We start from the raw sequence: 25369 nt of genomic DNA on the forward strand, positions 1-25369 counted from the left end.
CAGGATGTACGCCCTCCATCACCCAACCCGACCTCCCGCCCCAAGGTGGTCAGACCCCGGATGCCACCTCAACGTCTTCCCCAGTGGGGTCTGTCCTTCGGTAGGGGCTCGCAGCACTGTCTGTCTGTCCCCCTGCCTGGATTCCTTTTTGAGGGTTCGTGCTTGACATTCTTGGTGTGGCTCACAAGGAGCTGTCAGGCTGCAGCTGAGGAGGCGACGCCGAGGGCTCTGAGCTGGTGGAGAGTCTGACCCGGCTCTCGGAAGCAACGTTCGAGTAGGAAAGCCAGAAGCCTGGACTAGTGCTCATCCGTGAGACGTGGTGAAATGCAGGAAGGTGACACGTCTTTGTAGGGGCCTGTCCACGGTGTGGTAGTTTCTGGAGCTACGTTGTGTGGCGAGTCATCCAGTCTTCTGTGTTCCAGAGTAGGATTTGTTATTTCATTTTAATAGAAGATTTATTTTTAATTTTTTTCTGGGAAGTCTTGTAAGAAGCAACTTTTCAAAAATGGATATCATCAAGGTTGTTAAGGTTTTTTCTTTTTGGTTTTGTGTGTCTGCTGAGAACTTGTTTGAATTGAACTGTGGGTTAAGTCTAAGCAGTGGTTTCTCTACTTAATTTATTTCTCATCGGCCGTCTTGTTTTTCTCCATTTATAACTTGAGTTCTTTTTTGATGGAGTCTTAGATCAGTGACTAAAGGGAGGGGTGGTAAAGAAAGCAAAACTACAACCTTGGTTATGAATTCTAATTCTAATAGCAATTTTTTGGAAACTGAAATGACCTTGCACAGGCAGAAGGTTACCACGGAATTTAAAGACTCCTAGTTTATCATACTGCAAATAGGTTTTTGAAATCTTCAAAAGACATTTTCTCCTTTAGTATGGGGAGGAGATGATACACAGCAATCTTTCTTCAGTGATCTGTTTGAGTCTATATAGCAAATATAGTGGCCTAATCTCATGTAGTTAAAAATATGTGCAGAGAAAATACCACACAAGAAAAGTCCAGAGCAATATGCAACAGTCAAATGTTCATTAAGCAGCTACTATATGCAAAGCACTGTGTTGGGAGCTGCAAGGGAAAAGGAGTCTGTGAGTTGTGCCTTGAAGAATGGGTGGTCCTGGTAGACAGAGATGGGCAGAAAGGGAGCAATCTGGGCAGCGGGAAGCATTGGGCAAAAGAATGGAGATGGGGGGCGCGGGGCTGGCCCCATGGCCAAGTGGTTGAAATTCCGTGTGCACTGCTTTGGCAGTCCTGGGTTCACGAGTTCTGATCCCAGGTGGGGACCTACTCCACTCATCAGCCATGCTGTGGAAGCATTCCATCTGCAAGGTAGAGGAAGATTGGTGACATGTTGGCTCAGGGTGAATCTTCCTCACACACACACAAAGAATAAAAGGATGGAGATGGGGAAGGGCGGAGCATGGCTTGGGAATAACTAGCATGTAAGTCCTGTGATGGGACGGAGGGGCAGGAAGCATTTCTTTCCATTAGGAGCGGAGAATGCAGAATATTCTGAAAGCTTAGGGGATCCGTTAGGATGCTGTCTGCTGCAAATAGCAGAAAACCTCAAATCTAACTGAGTTTAAAAAAAAAGGAATATGTATGATATTTCTGGAAGTCCAGTGGTAGGACAGGCTCCAGTCCACAGTTCTCTGTCTCTCTTCTAGGCTTTCCTCAGCACTGGTTCATTCTAACGCTCTCAGTCAGCTCGGGTTGCCACAACAAAGAGCACAGACTGGTGGCGTAGACAACCGACATTTATTCCTCACAGTTGTGGAGGCTGCAAGTCCAAGATCAAGGTGTCAGCAGGGCAGTTTCTTCTGAGTCCTGCCTCCTTGGCTTTTAGATGGCCACTTTCTCCCTGTGCCTTCACATGGCCTTCTGAGGACAGCAGCCTGTTTGCTGCCCCTGTCCCCTCCTGGCTTGAGGGAGAGGGAATGACAGCCTTCTCCTTCCATAAAGGAGCGTGAGTCAGTCTCTCTTATCTTCACCACCTCAAGTCACTTACCTGCTTCTGGACCAACACCAGTCCCCAGGGGATGCCAGGTGTACACTGGGGTGGGGCACCTTCTCATGAGTCATGTGGAGGGAGGGTCCCTGCACAAAACCAGGTTCTGAAAGGAGTGGAATCAGGGCGAGGGGTCTGTCAATCACCAGCACAGCCTACCACTCTATGCAGAGGAGTCCAAACTTTCTCTGGCAGGGGATAGAAAGTATTAAGGGCTTTTGAGCAAGGTCATGGCAGGATGTCCTGGATGCCCTTCATATCTCAGTTGTATGCTGGCTGCTTTAAGCAGGCCACTCATTTCACCCTCAATAACCCAGCAAGGCAGTCCCGCCATCAGCATCTGACAGGTGAGGACACTGAGGCTGAGATGCTAAGAAGCTTGGCTGGGCACAGACTGTTAATAACTGGTGAGATTAGCATTCTGAAATGCGTCACCCCAGCTCCAGAATCCGTGCTCTTCTCGTAGCACCAGCCTCCACATTTTCAGAAGACAGAATTGGCTGTGGTGGAGGAGATAGGGGACTGGTGCTCCCGGTGAGGGGAGAATGGAAAGGGCATCGTAGCAGGTGCTCCTGTTGGTCTTGAAGACTTGGGCCACGTGGTGGAGGTGAAGTCAGATGGACCAAACTCCCTGGCATTTCTGATGAAAGGAGGTGGGAAAGCACGAAGCATCAAGACGACTGAAGTCATGGTGTGGGCAGGGTCCATTCCTTCTGGAGGCTCTGAGGGAGAAGCTGCCCCAGGCCTTGCCCCTGGCTTCTGGTGCTTGCCGCAATCTGTGGCATTCGTTGGCTTGTAGATGTGTCACTCCAGTCCTCCATCTTTGCACGGCCTTCTCCCTGTGCCTTCACGTCATCCTCCCTGCTTGTGTGTCCCCGTGTCCAAATTCCCCTTTTAGATGGACACCAGTCATATTGGATTAGGGCCCTAATAATGTCATTTTAACTTGAGTACCTTTGTAAAGACCCTGTTTCCAAATGAGGTCACATTCTGAGGCAACAGGGGTTAGGACTTCACCAGATCTGGCCCAGCACTCCCGGTAGCTCCTTTCCAGCAGGATTATAGCACCGGGTTCTGTGCTCGAGGTTTCTATGGAGGAGTCTAGACCAAGGCTAGGGGACTGTTTTCCTTGCTTTTGATACAGTTACAATAATGCTCTTGTTTTGAACTGATATGCAGCCTATAACCACATTGGTTCAGAATCGCAGGCCTTGAAATAGCAACTGTGTGAGTTGTTCCCTCTGTCTGAACTCTCGGCCTAGAGATCGACTCCTTAGGCTGAGGGGAAAGAGCAAACAAAAGCCTTCACTCCTTGAGGTTCATCCAGTTATTTGGTCATTCTGTCGGTGAGCTGTCCCCGCCCCTTGCATCCCTGTCCCCTAGCTGCCCTCCACTGGAGTGCTGCCGGAGGGGGAGGAGACTGGGAAGCCCTGAGCAACTGGATATACTGCCTGGTCTTTGGGAACCCATTTAAAGCCATTTCCCAGATTTTTAAAATGGAGGTATAATTAACATACAGAAAAGGGACAGCTTTTAAGTGTATAGTTTAGTGGGTTTTATATTATGTCATAACTACCACCTAAATTAAGATATAGAACATTTCTCTCATCCTGGTAGATTCCCTCAGGCCGGTCTCCAATCGGCCCACCCTGTAGGCAACCGCGGTTTGAATTTCTGTCACCGCAGCTTCATTTTGCACAGTACGGAACATCACGTGGACGGTATCACGCAGTTTGTGGTCTTCTGTCTGCTGCTTCCCCCCAGCCCCTTCTTTGAGATTCGTCCACATGACTGTGTAAATCAATAATTGCTCCTTTTCGTTGCTGAGTAGTACTCCACTGCTTGTGTATACCACATTTTGTTTCTCTCTTTACCTGTTGATGGACTTTGGGTTGTTTCCTGTTTGTGACCATTATGTGTAGACTGCTGTGAGCATTGTAATTTGAATTTTGAAAATCTCTTCTCTCCTTTACTGCCTGTCAGTTCTAATATTTAGAAGTTGATTGACAGAATCAGAGCAGCTAGTGAGAAGTCTTGACTTGTTTATCACCGAGGTAAGCTTCCCTCTTTCTCGTTCCTTTTTGGAGGTGGGAAGCAGGAGTGACAGGGTACATGTGGGGGAGGGACTACCATCTCTAAGGGGCAGGAATCTAGATACTGTTTCCCCGGCCCCTGAGCACTGCAGCCCCACAGCTTCTGTGAATCACTCCCCGGGTGGATGAGGAGGTGGCGGAGACAGACTGACTGGGAGTATGTATGGGTGGGTAGAAGCCACACCTGGAAATGGCATTGCCGGTCAGCTGCTGTCCTGTGACCCAAGGGCGAGTTACCAGGTGTTCTGATGTAGTTTCATCCTGTCTCCTGTGGCTTGGAGCAGCCAGGCCGCCCTGCCCATCTTCTAGCACTTACTGCCATGTGGGATCCTTACTGAGCACTCCTTGTCCTTCATTTCTTTAAGAAGACCCCGGGAAGCCTTGTGAGGGCAGACAGCTCAGGGGTTAGAGAACCTTTGGGGCAAAACCCCAATCAAAACACATTGTGCATCTGCTCTCCCCCAGCCCCGGCTGAATGCAAAGAGTGGCGAGGCCCAGTTAGCAGGGGCCGGAGCAGGGGGCTATCCTGCAGGATCCTGTTTGCTCCCCTCACTGGGTTAAGGAGCAAATTAGAGGAGTATTTCCCAACAGGGATGAAGGAGTGAGAGAGGGAGAGTAAGCCCTCCCAATTTCTCACCTCCTGTCTAAACCTTAAAGGAAGCAATGAAACGTAAGCAGACATTTCCCACCATTTTTAAACATCCGAACATGTGGCATTTTCTACAGGGTTTTCCCATTTCTCTGTGTGCAAATCCCCGAGCGTTTTGTCAGGAAGCGTGTCTGTGCATGTGTATCATCCCAAGATGAAGTGCATTCCTTCACAGCAGGGCAGGCAACCAGCGATGCACTTGTATTGAGGTAACAGTTTAGAGACAGGAGGCCCCAAAATGTTCCGCATAAGTGATGCCTTTGTCATGATGGCTGTTGAAATTACTGCGCCAAAGACAGACAGAAGGTGACTTCACTGGAAGCTCTCCCTACACTTAGCTGTTCAGTGTTTTGAACAGCGGTTGTGCAAAGAAGCTTGGTTCCTTTAGGTTTTGTAAAAGCAGTGACATGATTTGAAAAAGGCACTTAAAACAATGATTTTAAACGTAGGCTTTTTCAGAGTCTCACAACCAGTTTAACCTCAGACGCCGAGTGGTTGTGTCAGCCGAGGCGGGAGCTTTCCTGCGCGCATGCGCGGCGCCCACAGAGGCTCCAGGAGCCGCGGTGGACAGCCCCGCACCGAGCAGGGTGCGCGAGACCCTGGCCTGAAGCCCAGCGCTACTGCTTTATCTCTGTGAAGCCTCAGGGAGTTACTTAGCTTCTTGGAACCTAATTTCCAAGGTGGAGGTGACACTTAATGCGTAAGGTTTTGTGGGGACTAAGTGAAATGAAGGTTGTGCAAGCTCCCTCAGCAGAGTGTGTGCTTGAGACGTGCATTTAACCTGAGTCCTTTTCTGCAAGGGACTCCCGTTGGAGCTTGGGTGCAGTCGTGTGGTCAGCTCCCCGAACTAGTCATACAGCTCTCCGCTGTTTCCCGACCATCAGCCTTAATCCTTTGAAACAAGACGTATGGAAAGTCACATGACATAAGCCACAGCCCTGGCTAATGACCATCTTCGTGGCACACGGCCAGGACACACGTGGCTCCTCTGCTTTCTCACTTTCAGAACCTTCCTTCCTTCAGTTCTGTATCTTCTTCAGGCTGCTCAACATCTCCTCATTTAGGAATATTTCCTAGATCCCCTAAAATGCCCTCTTTCTCAGTTTCCTCTTTCTGTTCCTACTTTCTAAAACATCGGGCAACTAATGTTAGCTAAGAGATTAAAGCAGTTCACACCAAGGTATGAATGACTGATAGGATTAATCCTTCTCCTTTCCCTCTCATCCTTAACTTTAAACCTGCTAATCAATGGTCAACAGACTGCAACCTTCCTGTCCTGGCCCTCCCTAGGGTATTTCTAACAACAGCAGCAGCAAGCCAAAGCCAAAATAAGGTTTGATTTCACTGAACATTTAATTCCATTTAGAAGTTGTTTTGATGAAGTTTTGACTCTGTCACATGGTGTGCAAGGGCCTGGAGGATCTGCCTACTTGCTTGTCACCACCCTCTCCACTACTCAGTGTCTGGCCCCAGGGTAGGTCTCCTTCCTGCCCCAGGCTTCTGATCTCTTCCAGTGCAACTCTCCTCTCACCCCACACTCTGTCTGGCCAAGGCTTGGACGGTTCAGGAGAGACAGTCATGACTAAAACGGAACCTTTGGCCCCTCTGATGTGCTCTCACAGCTCTTTACATGCATGTACTAGCACAGCCCTTTAGGTCCCAGCATTATCATTTCTTACAGCCCATTTTCCCCTCTTAGACTCTGAACTCTCGAGAGCAAGGACAGCACTTTCTGCAGTGTTGTTTCCCTGGGGTTTATCACTCAGGAGGTGACTAATAAATAGTCACTAAATGCTGAAGCTGTGTCATCCTTTGCAGCATATAGATGAGCTCCCAGTGGGCGTGGACCAAGTTGCTGGCTGTTGGGTAGTGACACAAAGGGAGAAAACCTGTTTGCATGAGATCTGGACCTAAGCGCTTAGAGTGACCTGCTTGAACACTGTGTGACATCGAAAGCAAAGGTTGAGGGGAGCAGGTGAATGTGAGGTAGGATGGTATGATCACGCTTCCTTTTTTGTGGGCAGTGTCTCTTCCACCCTTCCACTTATGGGCGAATTTGAAGAGAAGGGGTGTCTCACTGCAAGGAATGGTCTCACCAATGGAGAGAAGATGCTGTTAAGAGCAGTCTGGACCTTGGAGAAGATTTTCTTAGGATTATAATTCGTAAGACTGACAATATGTAGGAAGGGAGTGGTTTCTCCAATACTTTCTGCTAAGATCTTAATTTGGGGTTTCTTCAAAGTGGTATGCCATCTGTGTTGGAGTTAAATGGAACACTGACTAGCCCATCTTCCCCCATTTCACATCTTGGGTTTGTCATTTGCAGAACTGGAATAGAATTGAACAGTTGAAGCTAAGACTTGAAGATACCCTTTTTTTTTCATTGTGGTAAAATATGCGTAAAGTAAAATTTATGACTTTAACCATTTTTAAGTGTACAGTCTGATGGCATTAAGTACATTCACAATGTTGTGCAACCATCACCACCATCCACCTCCAGAATGTTTCCGTCTTCCCAAACTAGACTCTGTACTCACGAACCAGTAACTCCCTGTTCCCTCCTCCGCCAGCCCCTGACAACCCCCATTGTACCTTCCGTCTCTGTGAACTGGAATCCTCTAGGAACTTCATCTAAGTGGAACCATGCAGTATTTGTTGTTTTTTGATTGGCTTATTTCACTTAGTCATCAGGGTTCATCCGTGTTGTAGCACGTGTCAGAATTTCTTTCATTTTTAAGGCTGAATAATATTCCATTGTACATACAAACCACATTTTGTTTATGTGTTCATCCATCAGTGGACACTTAGGTTGTTTCTTTTTGGCTGTTGTCAATAATGCTGCTGTGAACGTGGGTGTGCAAATATCTGTTCGTGTCCCTGCTTTCACCTCTTTCCGGCGTGTACATTACTTTTTAAAGAATGCGATAGAGTAGTTTCCTATGGGTGCATAAGTGGTACTGGGGGCTAGCTGACTGTCCTTCTGAGAGAGAGGCAGGGACGTGCAGTGCCATCACATTGCTTTTCGAGGAGGCTGAATTTTACGCAGCTGATGGCGTTTTGTTGTGGTTGACCTCCTGCATGTAATTTCCTGAGAGTATTTAACGTTTGTTCATCTGTCACTGATTAGCTGTTAGAATCTCTTGTAAAGACAGAGGAAAATAGTTATCGTTTTTAGTTTCTCTGATCAAAGGTAAACAAAAGATCTCTCTGCTCTCTTTGACTGTCCTTTGATACACATGAATGCCCGCCCTCCTCACCTCGTGGATTGCCAGTGGTGACAGGGCTGTTTTACCCCAGCCTCAAAACCCAGAATTGTCCTGTGTTATAATTTGCATTGTGATCATATATTGGATCGTGAAGGGCAAACAAAGTAAGACCTGGCAGCACCTCTCACATCCCGCAATCCAAGAATACACCCTTTGGGGGACGGTGCAAGGCCGTGTAAGTTTGGGAAGCGCAGCTGCAGCGCCCCTCTTCAGGATTCAGGGTGCGCGTTAGCCGTGCAGCTCCGAGGAAGCCTGCAGACGAGATAGCAGCCTCGCTTTGTTTACCTGAATGTTGCTGCACACTGGCTGACCGCCGACGCCCCTCTTCAAGATGACCGCCTACGGGTGCGCTTTCAAGCATGCTGCCTTCAGAAAGCGCTTCAGCTGCTGACTTGGAAGTGAACGTGTCTCAAAGATGCAGCCACACAGGGGAGCATAGTCCAGTTGAAGGGTTTCATTTATGGACCATCCACTTCCCTCATCTTTTGCTTTTTATTTGCATTATAAAGAGGAGAAAGAGTGGGGAACGCTGAACGGGAGGACCTGTCCTGTGGCAGGCCTTGTAAAGGCCGCTCTGTTGAATCGGTGGTTAATGGAGAAGATTATTTTGGAATGTCTGTGAATTGTACCTTCTCAGAGCATGCATTAGGGCTGGGATGGAATTCAGGTGCCCGGGGCCAAGTCCACGAAAGCCCAAACACTGATTCTAGTCAATGCTATCGCAGGAAGACCAGAACAGAACAACTGCTGATCACATCCGCCACAAGGGGCTTCCCCCAACGAGACCCAAAGTCCCGTAATTCCAAATCCACCAGCCACAGGAGGACGTCCTCTCTCGAGCTGGCCATCCCAGACTCGTCACCAGTGTTAACTCCTGTGTAATTCTGACCAGCCTGGAGGGTAAGGACTGAGAACATCCAGCACAACAAAGTCGGAGGACTGCTTGGGGACGCGTGAGGACCACAAGTGGGCAACTTTGCAGCTACTTTGTCTTGGGGGGGCTCTCTGCCCTCCTTTCTCTCTCCTCTTGCTGAGGTTCAAATTGCCTGTTGTATTCTCCGTTTCCCTCTCCCACACATCTGGCCAGGCCCCTGTGGGTTCCTGGGGTCTGTCCTCAGGAGACTTGATTCACGGTAGTGAGCAGTACTCCTCAGGGAGATGGTTCTGGCTTTGGCTTAGATGTTTTTGAGTTTTATTTAGGAAGAATCTTGGAGAACTGTCTGTCAGTTAACTCGTCGCCCAGGATGTCGGAGGCACCCAGAGTGGAGGGTGAGGGCCCTCTCCTCGTTAGCCCCTGCCTGGGGCACGGCCGCCCCTCTCCTTCCCTGTGGGCTGTATCTGCACCTTCCTGCTCCCCACGAGCTCTGGGCAGCCGCCGAGACAAACTGCACAGTCACATTTTGCTGTCACATTGCCAATTCGGCACAATGCTTTTAAGAGATTAATAGCAAGGAAAAAAATGTAAACACCCTTCTGGGTATAATAGCGTTGTTAGCTTTTGAGAACCAACCTACATTTTCTCCTTTTGGTCGGAGAACTACTATACTTAATGAATGATTGTGGGCAGCCTGGGAGATGGAGCTGTGTTGCTATTCCCGGTATGCTGCTGCTGAGGTCAAAGTGAAGGGCGTTGCGTCCTGAGTTCTGGTGAAGGACTTGAACAGCCTGTAGAACCCCTGTGTAGAACTGTGCCCATCCTCCATCTGGTCCCTCCAGCTGTGAACACAGCTGTGCCCTGGGGGGCATCTTCTGTACTCTCCTCTCCCACTTTCTGTTCTGGTGCTGGCTCTGTGGACAGGATGTACAACTGGTAAAATGCCCCTTAATTTGGATCAGTTGGAGGAAGGCTAAATGAGTAACACAGACTCTCAATACCCTTTTGAAAGTAGTTTTATTACTCTCACATTCAAATGTTACTTACCAACAGACATAAGGCCCCAAGGAGCTGCTTAAATGACAGTCAAAATTAGTGAGTAATGATCACCTCGTGCCAGTTGCTACACTAGGCACATTCTTTATATTATTTTTAACTCGGAACATACTTATATTATAGGTTTTTGTGACTCCTATGTCGCAGATGTTGCAGCTGAGCCCCTAAGAGGTGAAATAACTTACCCATGGTCACTCGATTATCAAGGGGCAAAACTAGAATCAAAACCCAGATCGATCTGTTTCGGAATCTGTGCTGTCACCATGATGCCCAGCTGCTCCTGACAGGCTCGTTCGGACCCTGGGCTCACCCCCCTGTCAATGTTAGTCTCTAAATTCCATGCCTCGTCCAGGCTCTTGTTTATCATTTGATGCTCTTCCTCAGAAATAATGGTAAACTAGCCCAGCTCAAGTGCAATGAGGACAAAGGTCAAATTGGTAAAAATTCGAAAAGTTATGTTCTGCTCTGGTTAGACCATTGTTGAGTTCAGTAACTTTGGACACCGGTGGGGCAGGTGCAGCCTGAGGGTTCTGTGTCCCTGTCTTTAGCAGGTTGGTGTTGGCCGTCTTCGCGGAGAAGGTCATTGTTCAGATTCACAGTTCTGCTGGCTTCCGGTTGAGTCAGATGAGGCAGGAAGTAGCCTTGTGTGAAGAGGCCATTCCGCCTAACATCATTCGTGTTCTTTCAAGATAGGTAGACCAGTGTTGAAACAGGAGAAAAACTGGTTTAGCTTCTCAGCTGTGCTAATTCATATATTATAAGAAAGACAACTATTTGACAGGAAGCCCAAGAGTTGGTCTCAGTCAAAATGTTGAGGTAATTTTTAAAAAATCCTTTGTGTGGTGAGGGTTTGGACTAGAATGAAGGTAGTACTGACGAGTGACCGTTAGATGAGGGGTTGAAGGTTGGCTTCATCATCCTGCTCGGCAGGAGTTGACTCGTGAGGGTCGCTGGGAGAGCCACGTGTCCTCGTATGGCAGGGCAGGGCTACCTGTCAGAAGAGGAGACTTTCCGGGGTGGCCCGGGCAGCCCTGCCCACACCTGGCGCGGCTGCAGGCTGTCTTATTTGGAGCAAGTCTCTTCACCTCTCTGGGCTTCAGGTTCCTCACTTGTAAAATCAGGAGGTTGACCTTGACTTTTTCTAGGACTTTGGTGCTAGAATTCTATGAAAAGTAAGATACTGTGATATTATTTTGAATAGCTGCCGTTTATTACATACCGGTTATTCACGGGCACTTTCTAAGTTATTTTGGTTTAGTCGCCGCAACGATGAGCTCACACCAAAGGCTGTCCTCCTCTCCTGTGCTGCTTTGCTCCCACGTACGTCAAGTGTGCTGGGTACCTGGCAGGGTGGGCGCTGAAACCTGTAACGGTGTGATGTGAACAGGGAATTGTTGGCTGACACGAACTAGGGCTGTTTCTTTGAGTTTATGGGGAGAAAGAACATGGATTTTCATCAGACGTGGATTTATAATCTTCTACTTAGGAGCCTTTTGACCTTAGGCTGGTCATTTCACCTCTCTTGGCCTCAGTTTCTTCATCTGTAAGACGGACGAACTGGTAATGATGCCCATGTTGTAGGACGTTGTGATGCCTGAATGAGAGAGCTGGGTCAACGCAGCCGGCTGAGTGCCTAGACCATGCTAGGTACTTAACAGATGTTAGTTTCCTTTCTTGAAACAATGCTTAATTTATATAATAGAGTTCTTCTGTTAAGAAAGAATTACTCATTGTTTTAAATAAATTTCTCATATACCTAATATTCTATTGGCTTTTGTAATAAAACTAGAATTATTTTTCCGTGGGGGAAAATTACTAATACTGAAAAGTTTGGCAGAAACATTTAAAAACTATATTGCCTATATAAATTTTGTATGATAATTATGTATTAATTATTTCCATGAAATTATATTTAAATAATCAGAGGGGAAAAAAGGATTAAGAAGATGCGTGGAACAGTGAACACAAGCAAACACAGTGAGCATTTCGACTTCTGGGAGTGGCAGTTCCTATGTGACCATATCCCTTTGCACCTCCCCTGTTTCAGACATTAGCTGAGGGACTAGGGATGTAGAAATAAGACATGGTCCTTTTCTTTGAGGAACTCATAGTCTACTGTGGGATCGCAAACCGGTCCTATGAAATATCAAATAGTAACTATTTTCAGCTTTGCAGGCCCTATGGTCTCTGTGGTCACTACTCCACTCTGCATAAACACTGGTAGTGCATAAGCAGTCAGACAATATGTAAATGAATGACTGTGGCTGCATTCCAATAAAACTTTATTTACACAACAAGTGTGAGGGCCGTAATAGGCCTACAGCCTGTGGTTTGCTGACCCCTGAGCTAGTGAAAGAAAGACTTGTAAACAACAGGCAATTCTACTGTGATAAGTAGTCTGAGTGTTATCATGAGTAGTACAGGATGCCATAGAAGTACAGAGAAGGGGCACCTGATCCAGCCTAGGAAGAAGAGACCCCCGAAGTTGAGTTTATTAAACTTGATAGAAATATATTTGTAACTCTGTAATGTTGTACCTCTTTCCCTTTCACTTAATTAATTCTGTGCTCACAAAGGTAATATATGCTCACTGAAAGAAAAGATGCAAGCAGTGCAGAAAGCCCGCCGTACTCCCACCCACAGGTGACACACAGTGTTATGTAATTTTGGTTGAAATGAGTTTTACCCCTTGAATAGGCACTAAGCTGCAAAAATTGGTGTGCGTGGATATTGTGGGGCGGGCGCGATATTGTGGGGCGGGCACGGAGAGCAACGCAGGCAAGAGACTCAGGCTTTTGGGGAGCTGGCAAGTGTTTGACACAGCTGCGTGGTGGCAGGGGGTGGCAGGCAGCGGGGACAGGCATGTGAGGGTTGACTCGGGGCATCAGGGGACTTCAATCTGTCAGGTCAGGAGCACCGCCTGCGGGGCAGGGGAAGGCATTGAGGCATTTGTCCTCAGCAAATGAAAGATGATTTTCCTCCTGCTCTGAGTTCTTCCATGATTGATCACCTGGGTCATCAGAGTCTCCTCGTCCCCAGGATTCCCTGATCCTGCATCAGAAGTTCTCCATATTGGCTCCTTTCCGGAATTAGGGGGCTTTTTAAATGTTAATGTTATAGTTGCTCACACACTCTGTTATACTAAAAGATATCCTCTAGTAACATGAAACAACGATTAGTTTCTGAAGTTAAGAGTCTTCCAGTTACTTAATGGGAGCTAGTGTGCCAGGAGCCTGTGTGTGCATTCCACTTAGGGCGCTAATGGTTCCTCCTGTTTAATGCTTAGGCCTGTGGTTGTTTTTTTTTCTATCTGGTTTTGCTTTAGGCCTCTTTAATTTATAGGGCTTACTCTTAATTTCCCTTCTTAGAGGTCATTGGTGAAGGCCATTAGTAAAGCATGCATTTCAGAATTTGGAAACACCCTCCAGGGTTTTGGTTGATAGAAGGGCACTGCTTGTTTGATACGAATAAGAACATTCAATCATATAAACCTCCACTTAGAGCTATGTGTATCCTTATTTCCTTTAAGAAAAAGTAAAGGAAAAATGAGTGTCTCGCATTGTTCTCCCAGAGATGATCCTACATCGACTACTGAGGGCGTGTTCAGGTGGTTATTTTTCTGTTTCCCTTTTAAGTTCTTTTTGAAAGAGGTTTTATAACTCTAGCCCTTTAAAAATGGTCAAATTCACTGAGAACCCAGAAAGTCCCGATGTCAGTAACTGAAGTCTTGCAGTTTCCATTTCTCTTTGTCCAGGAAGGCAACACTGCAGCAAGAGGGTAGCAAGCGATGAGAGCTGTCATTGGAACAAGAAAGGAAGAGGAGATTCCCGGCGTGAGGGTTGGAATGAATTACTACAGTAGTCGAAAACAGGACTGTGTGAAGTTGCAGTTTCCCCAGCTTTAACGTTGTGGTTTGGAGAGGGTTTCCTGCACTCGAGCCGGGATGCAGGTTTCTGGTCAGGCTGTCTTCCATCCAGCAGGAACAGGCTTGCAATGGATTTTTGGTACAACTGTTTCCCTCAGCGTGCCACGTCTGGTTTTTTGGCACTAAGAAAGAAAAAAGAAGAAAGCCGGGGAGCAATTTGAGCAGCAATTAGTGACAAACAGAGAAGCAAAACTGAAAAAAAAAATTCTCCCAGAGTACCTGGCAAGGACACTCCTTCTGTCATTTAAGACAGCTTTCAAGGATGCCAGCTCTGCTTGGCGGTTGTGTTGGCTGCTATTAACGATGAATCTCCTAACATTGGAGGGTGAGCTTAGAGGCAAAGAGCAGAGAGTAATTTGGGATTTTCAAAACATGCAATGTATCTTGAATTTTGATACCATCTTTTAGGGGAAAAAATCCATATACCATTAGATAAAAAGATACTGAAAAACAGAGGGTAGGTGAGGCAGCTGAAATGTTGAGAAGCTCATTGTAGCTAATGCGCTTCATCAGTCCGGCTTATGTAGGGTGTTTTCTTTGTCCCTCTGTGACTAATCTTCTGGGGTGGACTCTGTGTGTGTTCCTGCCACTTAAATGGTCTCCAGTGAAGAAATGCAGGGCATGGCATACAAACAGTGGTTCATGAGAGGCTGCTGAAATGCTGCCATAGGGGGGTTGTAGAAGAATGCTGACCTTACATTTCTCCAACTTCCTACAACTCAGTCAGGAATTTTTGTTATATTTCAGCTTTTGAGATTTTAAGGGGTATTATCCCTTTGTAGTGTTGAGCAGAAATGTTTCCTTTCATCTCATCTGATCGTCCTCAGGGTTAGACCAGAGGACTTGCATAGGGTGGGTAAAACCCTCGTGGTTTCTAATGAAACAGCTCAAATGGGAATCTCCACTACAAAAGATGAAACTTAGGGGAAATTTTTCATTTAGTTCCCTAAAAATGTTTTTTGCTTTAGTCAATAAGCATTAATATAAGTAAACTTCAGGCTGTAAAGACCTGGTTTGTTCCACGTCACTTTCTAAACAAGCTTCTTCTAGGCCTGAGTTTTTAGATTATGTTAAAATGCATATTCCTGAAAAGGTGAAAAGGTTTTTGGGTTATTGTTTATTTTTAACGATTTTGTCTTACCACCATCACTTCCACCTACCACTGAGTTTACATTATATTTACCTATATTTTTTCTCTCGTTATAAGGTTTATAGATTAATTGTAGAAAGTTCAGAAAAGTCAAGAAAAGTATAAAATCAAAAATAGAACTCCGTCTTATTTCAACCCTCCAGAGATAATCGCTTTAAATATTTTGGGATGTCTTCTAATTACCCCGCTACGTAAACCTCTCTTGCATTCACTGCTTTTTGATCCTGAGGCTTTCTCATACCATCATATCATGAGCATTTCTCTCAATCATTAGTTTGCAAAAGCAGATTTTTTAATGGCTTAATAGTATTGTTGGACATTTAGTCAAGTTCTTGTTTTTTACTGTTATAAGTTACATTCATGAACATCATTGCTCTGCGACCTCTGTGAGCATGTCTGATAACTTCCCAGGGAAGAAGTTCCAAGAAAGGGAGTCGCTGGGATACAGGGTGTACGGTATTGGGTCGTGTGATGCACACTGCACCTTGCCTTCCGGAAACAGAGCACCGTGTTTACACGCCTGGCACAGGTTTACACCTCTTTGCTTCTCCTGCATCTTTGGGAAATAAAAAAAAAAATTTTTTTGGAAAACAGAATATTGAGCTTCAATTTTTCTTAGTGGAATTGAGCATTTCCCAAGTGATTTTTTAACCATTTGTTTCAGATTTTGTTAATTGTCTGAGTACTTTACCTATTTCTAGTTGGACTGTTAGTCTATTTGGTTATATAAATACTTATTAAATATTAAAGATATTAACCCTTTGGATACTGTAGAAGAGGAAAAAACTTTTTCTTCTACCCCCCTACGTTCTGTGACTAAGCTCTGGAAATTGACTGACACTAGATGAACAGGAGAAAAACCAAGTTTATTGACATGTGCAGCACGCATTCACATGGGAGGACTCAGCGATGAGTGACTCAGAGGGGGTCAGAACTTGGACTTACATAACATCTTAACAAGAGAACAGTAAATTGGTAGAAAATTGACCAGACAAAGGAAAAAGGCTTTAGGTTTTTAGGGGTGACAAACTTGGGAAGATAATATGTAGGGGAAAGTAATGGCAGATGAGGGTCATCTTAGTAAGGGTTGTTGGCAGACCTGTCTCGTCTGGCTGGCTGTCTTCACGCCTAAAACTTCCCCGGGAGAGGGGATCTGCAGCATCCTCGTTTCTCAGAAGTCTCTGCTTTTAGTCAGGTAAGGGAAGCCTGGGAAGGCTCCTTCTGCATCTGGATTCTCATTTGCCTCCAGCTCAAAATCATCCTTATGCTAAAGTGGCGTATTTTGGGGTGGGATATTCTGATCCCTAAAAATATTTTACAAATTTAGGTCCTTATAATTTTGTTTATGATATTTTTGATGCATGTGAGTTTTAAATAATAATTAAAATGCATAAATAGTAACAGTTAAACTGTTATAAAATCTATGCTTTTCCATAGGTAGTTCTGTTCCCCTTAGTTTTTATTCTTAGGGATCCCATCTCCACTTCAAAACTGGGTAAGTCACCTGGTTCCTTCCAGTTGTTTTATGTTATTGTTTTACATTTTACTTTATCATAGTAGTCATTACTGAAAATAAGATTATTTTCCTTATATCCCATTTATTTTTCGTCGTCTTTAGAAACTTCATTAGTTGTCTTTGATGAATGTTTCTCTACCCTGGCAAGTCAAGCAATTAGAGTATTCCTTTGAAAATATAAACTTAATTTTTTTCTTTTAGCTTATCCTTAAAATATATAGGTAAAAAAACAGTCTACTAGATTTTCTGTAACATCTGCTGTTTTTTTTTAACAGAACATGTGCAACTAACATTGAGAACACTTTTTGGGGTCATTTGTCTCACCACTGGGTCTTGGCTCAGCAGCATCATGTGGCGTCGCCATAGGACATCCTGGCCTTGGAACACTGGCTAAGAAAGCAAGCCTAGGGTTGTGAAGTGGGGCCATGACTTTAACGCTTTTATGATGCTGTTAAACCTGCTGAGGAAGTGTTGACATGCTTAATTAGAGGGTTGTTTTCCTCATTTTGTAGGGAATAGATTTGCAGGAGGCTGGAGTGAATGCATGGAGATTCTTGTATTATTAGTTCAGGAAGGGAAGGTGGTGACATGGTCCACATCCTGTTCTCCTCCCCCTGCAAACTCCATCCCAAAGAAATGTAATCAGGGAATAGCGTTCAATCTGCAGATAACAGAAACCATCTAGGTATATAAAAAAATAGGGATTGAATACAGGGAAATAGTGCTCACTGAATCGCAGGAGCAGCTGTAGGCTGGGCCTCCAGAAGGATTCCTGGAAGAACTGACTAGAATGGGCGTGCCTAGGGAAGTGTGTCACAGTTACTAGGCTGGGGAATCAGGAGGTCACTGTTCAACCACTGGCCTCAAGATCACACCTTAGCCACCTCCAGAACAAGCCCAGCCTGATCTGACCAGCAAAGTGGATATACCATCTACTCTCTGCTTAACACTCTTCCTAATTCAAGTCATCCCAAAAGTTAGAACTAGGTGTTGCACTGAAAGTTATTTTGGTGTGTGTAGCTGCTTGGCAGACCCTAAATCGTATTTGAAACCTTAGCTGTAAGGGAGTTCAGAAGTGTTTTTTTAGCCTTCCAGCCCACACACCAGAAGGATGATGAGTGAACCCCTACCACATACACCCCATAAATCTGGTTGTCCACAGTGAGGGGATGGAGTGTGGGGCATGGGTGCAGGCTATGTTTCAAAGGGAGAATCCTCTGGAATTGGTGATTGATCTGCTGTGGGGGATGTGAGGAGAGGGAGGTGGCAGGATGTCAGACAAAACCCACTACCTTAAGTCATTGAGAGAGAGGTAGGGAGAGAGAGAGAGAAGGAGAGGGGTGGGGGGGTTATCTCACAGCTTCCTCATACTCGTGAAATTCTTTTGGAGATAATACTATGTCTGAACCTATTTTATTTTCCCAGTACATTGTTTTCAATACCAGAAATGGAAGTCAAACAAGGGATTTCCCCAGCCCACCCCACCCGGTTTAGAGAATGTGCCTCAAGGGTGGGCCCCAGGCTTTCAAGGGTGTGGTTATGGGCAGGTCCACAGGCATGAGGAACTTTATCACGGGGAGCCTGCTGGGGCCTGGAGTCAGTTTGCTTGTTGACCCAGAGATGCTATCTACTCTGTGCCTCATGGAGGGGGTTAAGGCACCGGGTGGCTTCCTTGTCCTGGATTCCTTGGCTCCCTCACCCAGGCTGAGAACAGCCTTGCCAGCAGACCCTTCTAAGCAAGCTTCCTTTCCTCACTGGCTATGGGTATCATCTGTCTCTCGACTGTTTTAATTTTCTACTCCAGCCTTGTTAACTGATAGAGGTCGCATTGAGGTAACTTCTGAACATCTTATTAGGTAGCAACTAATTTGGGTCGTGGCTGCCCAAGCCCAGGTAGAGTTATTGTTCACGTGGCTGTGGTCACAACAGTATTGCGAGTTTCCCCCACCTCCCCGAATGCTTTTATTAAAATCTCTCATGTCTCCCAGCCATCTAATTTAAGCATAATGTGCTCCTTTGCATCACTTATTCTCAAAGAAACTCATCAATGGGAAGTCTGGGTGCAGACATGAGCGAAGGATTCTCTGCAAACAGAGCCAACAGCTGGTGCCTTCTCCGTGGCAGCAACCTGGGACTGGGTGTGCTCCTCTCTGGCCAAGAATGTGCCAGGCTGAGGTGCAGGAAGGTGTGATGTGATTGAGGTATTAATGGTTAGGTGTTATAAGCACCTCCTCTCTCAGATCAGCCAGGTGTGCTTAGAAATGTAGCCCTTACTCTTGGAATCGATTACTTTGTGGGCAGCGTTCTCTGCTGGGCAGAGAGGAGAGAAAATGACTCAGAAATGGCCTCAGAATATATAAACCTAGCTGGGGAAACAGAACATACACATAGTTAGTGATGATGCTGCAACTCAAATTCTAAGGCAGAGCCTGCATTCCTAAAGTGGGAAATAGGTTGTACCTTGAAAGGTGTTTATTATTAAAAATATATTTTCTCCTAGAAACAATATATACATGAATCTTGGTTTCCCAGGCTTGCCTCCAAAAGCCCACTTAACTCATAGTCTAGTTTTTCAGTCTGCGTTTGCAGTACAAACCCAACAGCCGGTACTGTTGTGAAGGTTTCCGGCCACATCCAGCTTCATCCTGCTTTCAGGGGTTGATTGTTTGAACCCCAGCCCAGGACTGCGAAGTTCATTCATCGTCCTCAAAATGGCAGGACAGGCTCATTCATCATCCTCAGAATGGCAGGACAAGCTCATTCATCGTCTTCAAAATGGCAGGACAGGCTCATTCATCATTTTCAAAATGGTGGCCCAGGGCGGGCCAGTAGGTCAGACCTGAGTGGGTCTCAGAATGACCTGGGGGCTTGTTAAACTATGTTGCCATGCTTCACTCCAGTGGTCTGGGGTGGGGCCCAAGAATGTGCATTTCTTACATGTTCCCAGGGGATGCTGATGCTGCTGGTCCCGGAGCACATTTTGAGGACCACTAGAGTAGACGTAGGAGGCAGTGAACTTTCTAAAGAACTGCTGTATCTGAATCCTTACTGATGAGGTTTTCGCAACCAGCAGTAGTACCCCTCCCCAAACACTTCAGTCAACCTCGACAGCAACTCCCAAACCAGCCAGTGTTGACAAGGCCCTGTGTGGTCTCAGCTTGCAATCCCTTTCTTCCTGAACCTGGCATTGGACATCACTCTAGAAGCAGATGGGGTAGAGGAGTAAGTCACACTTCCCAGGTGTCTGGAAAGTTGAATGTGCCCTGGGGCATCAGCAAGCAAGTATGTGTCCCAAGGGGTCCAGGAGACAATGTGACAGTCAGCTGCCTTCCTGCTTTGTCTTGGCCAGGTGCCTTACTCTGCAATGGCTGGTATAGAAACTCGGCTTTTCCCGAAGCCCACTGAAGCCGAGACCCACAGCTAAGGACTCCTGGGGGGCTCCATGAGGCTTTCCAGAAGTTTGGAAATGGGGGGGAACTTGAGCTTACGATGCCCTTTAAGGATCCCCTACATTGTACTCTGGGTCTCAAGATGGACAGACAAGGGGGAGATATGGAAGAAGACAGAGCTAAGATCAGGTCTCAGCAGCCCCCCCCCCCAAATACAAGTCCTGTTTCTGCTTCCAGAACTCCTCGTATTCTGACATTCCCAACTCCTGTCCCTCACGCACCCCAGCTTCTTCCCCACCCCCGTCCCTCACTGCACCTCAGCTTCTTCCCCACCCCCGTCCCTCACTGCACCCCAGCTTCTTCCCCACCCCCGTCCCTCACTGCACCCCAGCTTCTTCCCCACCCCCGTCCCTCACTGCACCCCAGCTTCTTCCCCACCCCCGTCCCTCACTGCACCCCAGCTTCTTCCCCACCCCCGTCCCTCACTGCACCCCAGCTTCTTCCCCACCCCCGTCCCTCACTGCTCCCCAGCTTCTTCCCCACCCCCGTCCCTCACTGCACCCCAGCTTCTTCCCCACCCCCGTCCCTCACTGCACCCCAGCTTCTTCCCGACCCCGTCCCTCACTGCACCCCAGCTTCTTTCTCACTCCTGCCTCTCTGTCTCCACTGACCTGGAGTTAGGGCCCAGAACTGAGAGCTCCAGCCACTGCTTTCCACTGAGGGAGGCACGTGACTGATGGGGTGACGGGGGCTGCAGGCTTCACAGTGTCCCCAGCGGAACCCGTTCGGTTGCCCCTCGGGCCCGCAGGTCAGCTGTTTGTGAATGGAGTGCTCTGTTCTCACGTGTACTCCTCTTGAAAACACATCACAGGAGGGGACAAATGGGTTTCTCTCCTGCTTCTACAAAAGGAGAAAAGAAAAATTGCAGGGTTACTTAAACTTTTTTATTAAATATTAAAACTTAATTGTAAAAGTAGTCTAAATATTGTATTCACTAATTGGCTTTCTCCAAGTGGAGCAGAAAGCTTTAGAGAGGAATATGGGAAAACACAAGGGATATTTACAAGAAAAAAATAAGAATGTTTAGTTAAAGTTGATATTTCAAAATGTACTATAACCGTCTTTATTTTTAAGACTACTTACGAAGCTTGGGGAATTTCTTGGGATGAAAACACAACAGTTGCTTTTAATTTCCTCATGTCATTATGGTGCCCCATGCACACAGCTGGCAGGGCCTTCCCATGCCCGGGGTGGGGTGACAGCACGGTGAGAAGCGTACTGGCTCCCTGGAGCGCCCGCCTCCCCGCTGCCCCTCTGGGTCGTCTTTCCTGGGGGAGCTGGGATGGCAGGGACGCATGTCCCCAGATTTCATGGGGGTGCTCCCTGCAAACTTTTATAACCTGTCCCAGACTAAAACATTACACTGCCTCTGTGGGCAAATTATATTTCTCGTTGTTGAGTTTTCAAAAACACTGAAGAGTCTTTTAATGGTATGTGTGACGTGGCACTGCTAACGGTGTCACCATCTTGCCACAGATACTGTATTGCCCTTATGATTGACTACAACTGGCATCTGTGTATGTTTCTCTCTGACTTATTTTCTATTTGCCCCTCTCTAGTGGGATCTTGTGTGTGATAATGCCTGGAAGGTCCATATCGCTAAGTTCTCCTTACTGGTTGGATTAATCTTTGGCTACCTAATAACTGGATGCATTGCTGACTGGTGAGTACCACCGTGCCCGCCGCACAAACCTTTGGAAGCCACAGCAAGCCTTTGCTGGCTAAAGAGGAGTGATCAGTGTTAGCCTACTCTTACTGAGCCTTTTCTCTACCCTGGTGTGGGTGCCAGAGCAGAAAGCCAAAGCCGTCACCTAAATTCAGAGCTAAATGGATTGGCCATTGCACAAACCCTTCTGAAGTGAGAATTTAAGCACACTGCAGTTCTCTGGCTGCTAGAATCTAGCAAAACCAGCATGCAGCTTCAGCCCCTTCTCCCACTGACAGTCAGTGTTTGGTTGGGAAGAGCCTGAGGACGTAGGTTCGGGGCTTTCTGGGCTGGGCCCTGAGGGGTGGATGTACAAGATGCATCAAGAAATGGAGAGAGGAGAGAGGAGCTAGGGACTCCTATGCACAGGAACTGAACGGGGGTGGGGCTGTGTGGACTAGCGCCTCAAATGCCACCCAGATGTTACAGAGGGACGGTCCTTGTAGTTGGCTTGGCCAGGAGATGCGTCTGCGGGGTCCATAGGGAGCTGGACCTTGGATAAGGGATGGGCACCGCAGGCAGAGGAATGGTGGTGAGGAGAGTTGAGAATGAATATGCTTTATTTGAGTGGGTGAGGAGGTCTGAGTGCCTGGAGCAAGTTGTGGTTCAGGGTGAAGTGATGAGGTTGGGGAGATGGAGATGGGCAGGGGGAAATGGTAGTGGAGATGGTCATCATCACCATCATAATGATAATAATATCAGTGACAATATGAGCAGTGGACACTTGTTGAATGACTACTGTTGCCAGGCGCTGTGCTCAAGACTCCCAGACATGAGCTATCCCAGGCTCACAGCACCCCATTAGGCAGGCACTTCCACCGCCTCTGCTTTGTAGTGGACAAACGGAAGCCCAGCTGTCTGTCCCATCCCCAACTTCACTCAGCTTTTAAGTTGGAGAGCCAGGATTTGAAACGAAGGCCCTGGCTTGGAGCCTGCTCTTCACGCACTGCCACGACACTTGTTTAAGGTGTTCTGCTATCACAAGGGCAGCAGCTGCGACGCCTCTGGGCCCGAGGCTATTGTCCCGTGTCGACGGGGTTTCGAGTATTAAGACTGCTCAGGGAGAGAGGTGCGGTGTAGCTCTTGCATTAACATGTAGCATATATTCCTGTGTGTTTAGAATTTGTTTAATCATCCTTTGTAAATGTTTCTTAAGGACATTCCCTGGGGACAGTAACAGAGAAGCTGTCGACAGCCTCTGGAAACCTATGCCAGGGCCCTCATGGGATTTTTTATTATTTTGGGTGAGGGGGGGTGTAGGTTTTTTTTCTTTTCTTTTCTTTTTTGCTGAGGAAGATTTGCCCTGAGCTGACATCTGCACCAATCTTCCTCCATTTTTTGTATGTGGGTCACTACCACAGCATGGCTGATGAATGGTGTTAGGTCCACACCTGGGATCCCAACCTCTGAACCCAGGCTGCCAAAGCGGAGTGTGCTGAACTTTAACCACTACATCATGAGGCTGGCCCCAGATTTTTCTTTCTTTCTTTTTTTCTCCCCTCTGAGGAAGATTAGCCCTGAGCTAACATCTGTCACCAATCCTCCTCTTTTTTTTTTTTTTTTTTTTTTGCTGAGGAAGACTGGCCCTGAGCTAACATCCTTCCCCATCTTCCTCTGCTTTAGATGTGGGACTCCTGCCACAGCATGGCCTGATAAGTGGTGTGTAGGTCTGCACCGGGGATCTGAACCAGCGAACCCCTGCCACTGAAGTGGAACGTGCAAACTTAACTGCTACACCACTGGTCTGGCCCCACGTTTTTCTTTTTTAACCAAATACGTGAGCTTAAAGGTTTTCGGAGTGAGCTGTACTGACCTAAAAGATATTCTAATCCCAATATTTTAACCATAAGGACTTTGTTTCCCAGAAATCTACATTGAAATAGGTTAGGAAAATATACTAATATAATCCATGTGAGTTCTTTATAAAAAAATGCAGACTTGACTGAGGTTTTAGTGTCCTTATTCAGTGATTTGACAGGGAAAGTAAATATGGACTTCTATTAATAGGTGAGTGTGTAACAGTTCAAATTGTTCAGAGGTGGTTTTGTGATTTCTTACTTCTTGCGCACATGCTGCTTGTCCTCCCTGCTCACACACCAGGCCATGAACAAAGGCAGAGGAGTCTGAGGTCTTCCTTCCAAAGGGACTAGAGTCTGATGTTGCACCCGCGTCCGTGCAGGTGCGGGTCCCAGGTCCGCGGCAGTGGGCGTGGGGGCTGGAGGGGCAGCCCAGGCTGCTTCGTGTTGTGGCTTTTTGCACATTTTGAGTGGGCCTCAGTTCCAGTTTGAAAGTTTGGTGTTTTCCCACCTTTCTTCTTTTTTCACTTATTTTTGCCATTTTACGCCGTACTAGAGCCTTGCTTAGAAGAAAATAAACCCATTAGAGGGGACTCAGATCTCACAGCTGTGCACCTGTTTCATGGCCTCATAGGGAAGCTGATCAAGTCACAGTTTACGCTTTCTGAGACTGCAGTCTGCATATGATAAAACTTAAGGAGTACTCTTTTTTCTTTAAAAAGTTACTGTTGTCCACACAAACTTTGTTTGGGGAGGTACCTTCTGTATTGGCATAGAGCGCATTAGTTTAGCCACGTGAGAGGGCAGCCAGTCAGCCCTCTCGGTGCCCTCCCTCCCCCCCGAGGTGCTTCCTGAGCTGGACGTTCTGCAGTTCTTGCTCCAGGAGCCCTCTGCACCCATCTCGGCTGCCCTGGGAGGCTGGCCTTTATGGCTGCGGGAAGGAGGGCTTCTTACCCATTGGCTCCTGGCTGAGCCTGGCCCGTGGGGAGGGAGCAGCAGCTGGAGAGCAAGGCGGGAGGAGAACCAGGTGGGGCATTTTTGCCCCAGCTTGCTTGCTGCAGGGCTGCCCAGGGCTCGCTGCTTCCCACCAGGGGGCCCTGTACACAGCGCCTCTCTCTGGGTTCCATGACCCTCCTTCCCTCCAAGACCCTGGCTGTTACTGGGACCAGAGTTTCTTCCACAGCTTTCCTACCCTCTTGCTTTTATTAAAATCCCCTCGAATGACTTCATTAGAGTGGAACTTCTGTTTCTTGTTGAGAGCCTATGTCATTTCTCTATGGCTGCTCCAACAAAGGACCACACGCTTAGTGGCTTACATGAATCGTTAACCTAGAGTTCTGTACCTCACGCACGCAGGACCAGAATCAAGGTGCCGGCAGGGGTGCATTACTTTCTGGGGGCTCCAGGGAAGAATCCTTGCTTTTTCCAACTTGTAGAATCTGCTTGCATTTCTTGGCTCCTGGCCCCTCTTCCAGCTTCAAAGCCAGCAATGGCCTGTCAGGTCCTTCTCACGCTGCCGTCTCTCTGGTTCCCTGCAGCCAGGAGAGGGTCTCATGTGCTTAGATAGGACCCACTTGGATCATCACCTGATCTCCAGGTCCTTAACCTTAATCACATCTGCAGAGCCCGCTTTGCCATGAAAGGTAACGTATTCAGAGGTGCTAAGCATTAGGACCTGGACATCGCTGAGGACCACTGTTCTGCCCCCCACAGAGCCTGCCTGATGAAGCCCTCTGCCTTACAGAGTCAAGAGGGTGATTTTGTCAGTCACCTCTGGGGAGATTCTGCCCTGGGGGTAGCCAGTTCACAGGAAACCAACTGACCAACTGACGCTCGTTGAATGCTTGCTAAATCACTTGCCCATATCTACACCCAGCAAC

The 25369-nt window shown here is 47.1% G+C and overlaps 1 protein-coding gene across 4 annotated transcripts in view; it reads left to right on the forward strand.

The window, feature by feature from the left end:
• The window catches only part of SLC22A23 (solute carrier family 22 member 23), a 153035-nt gene that overhangs the window by 15557 nt on the left and 112109 nt on the right, over positions 1 to 25369 (forward strand). For 2 of the 4 annotated variants that reach the window (XM_070515686.1, XM_014867429.3), the window contains exon 2: positions 21548 to 21651. The exons of the other annotated variants lie outside the window; for them this stretch is intronic. In XM_070515686.1, coding sequence (XP_070371787.1) covers positions 21548 to 21651 — 104 coding nt within the window. The remainder of the gene's footprint in view (positions 1 to 21547; positions 21652 to 25369) is intronic. 4 annotated transcript variants of the gene reach the window in all.

The sequence above is a fragment of the Equus asinus genome, chromosome 8 (assembly GCF_041296235.1).
Source record: "Equus asinus isolate D_3611 breed Donkey chromosome 8, EquAss-T2T_v2, whole genome shotgun sequence".
Classification (NCBI taxonomy): domain Eukaryota; kingdom Metazoa; phylum Chordata; class Mammalia; order Perissodactyla; family Equidae; genus Equus; species Equus asinus.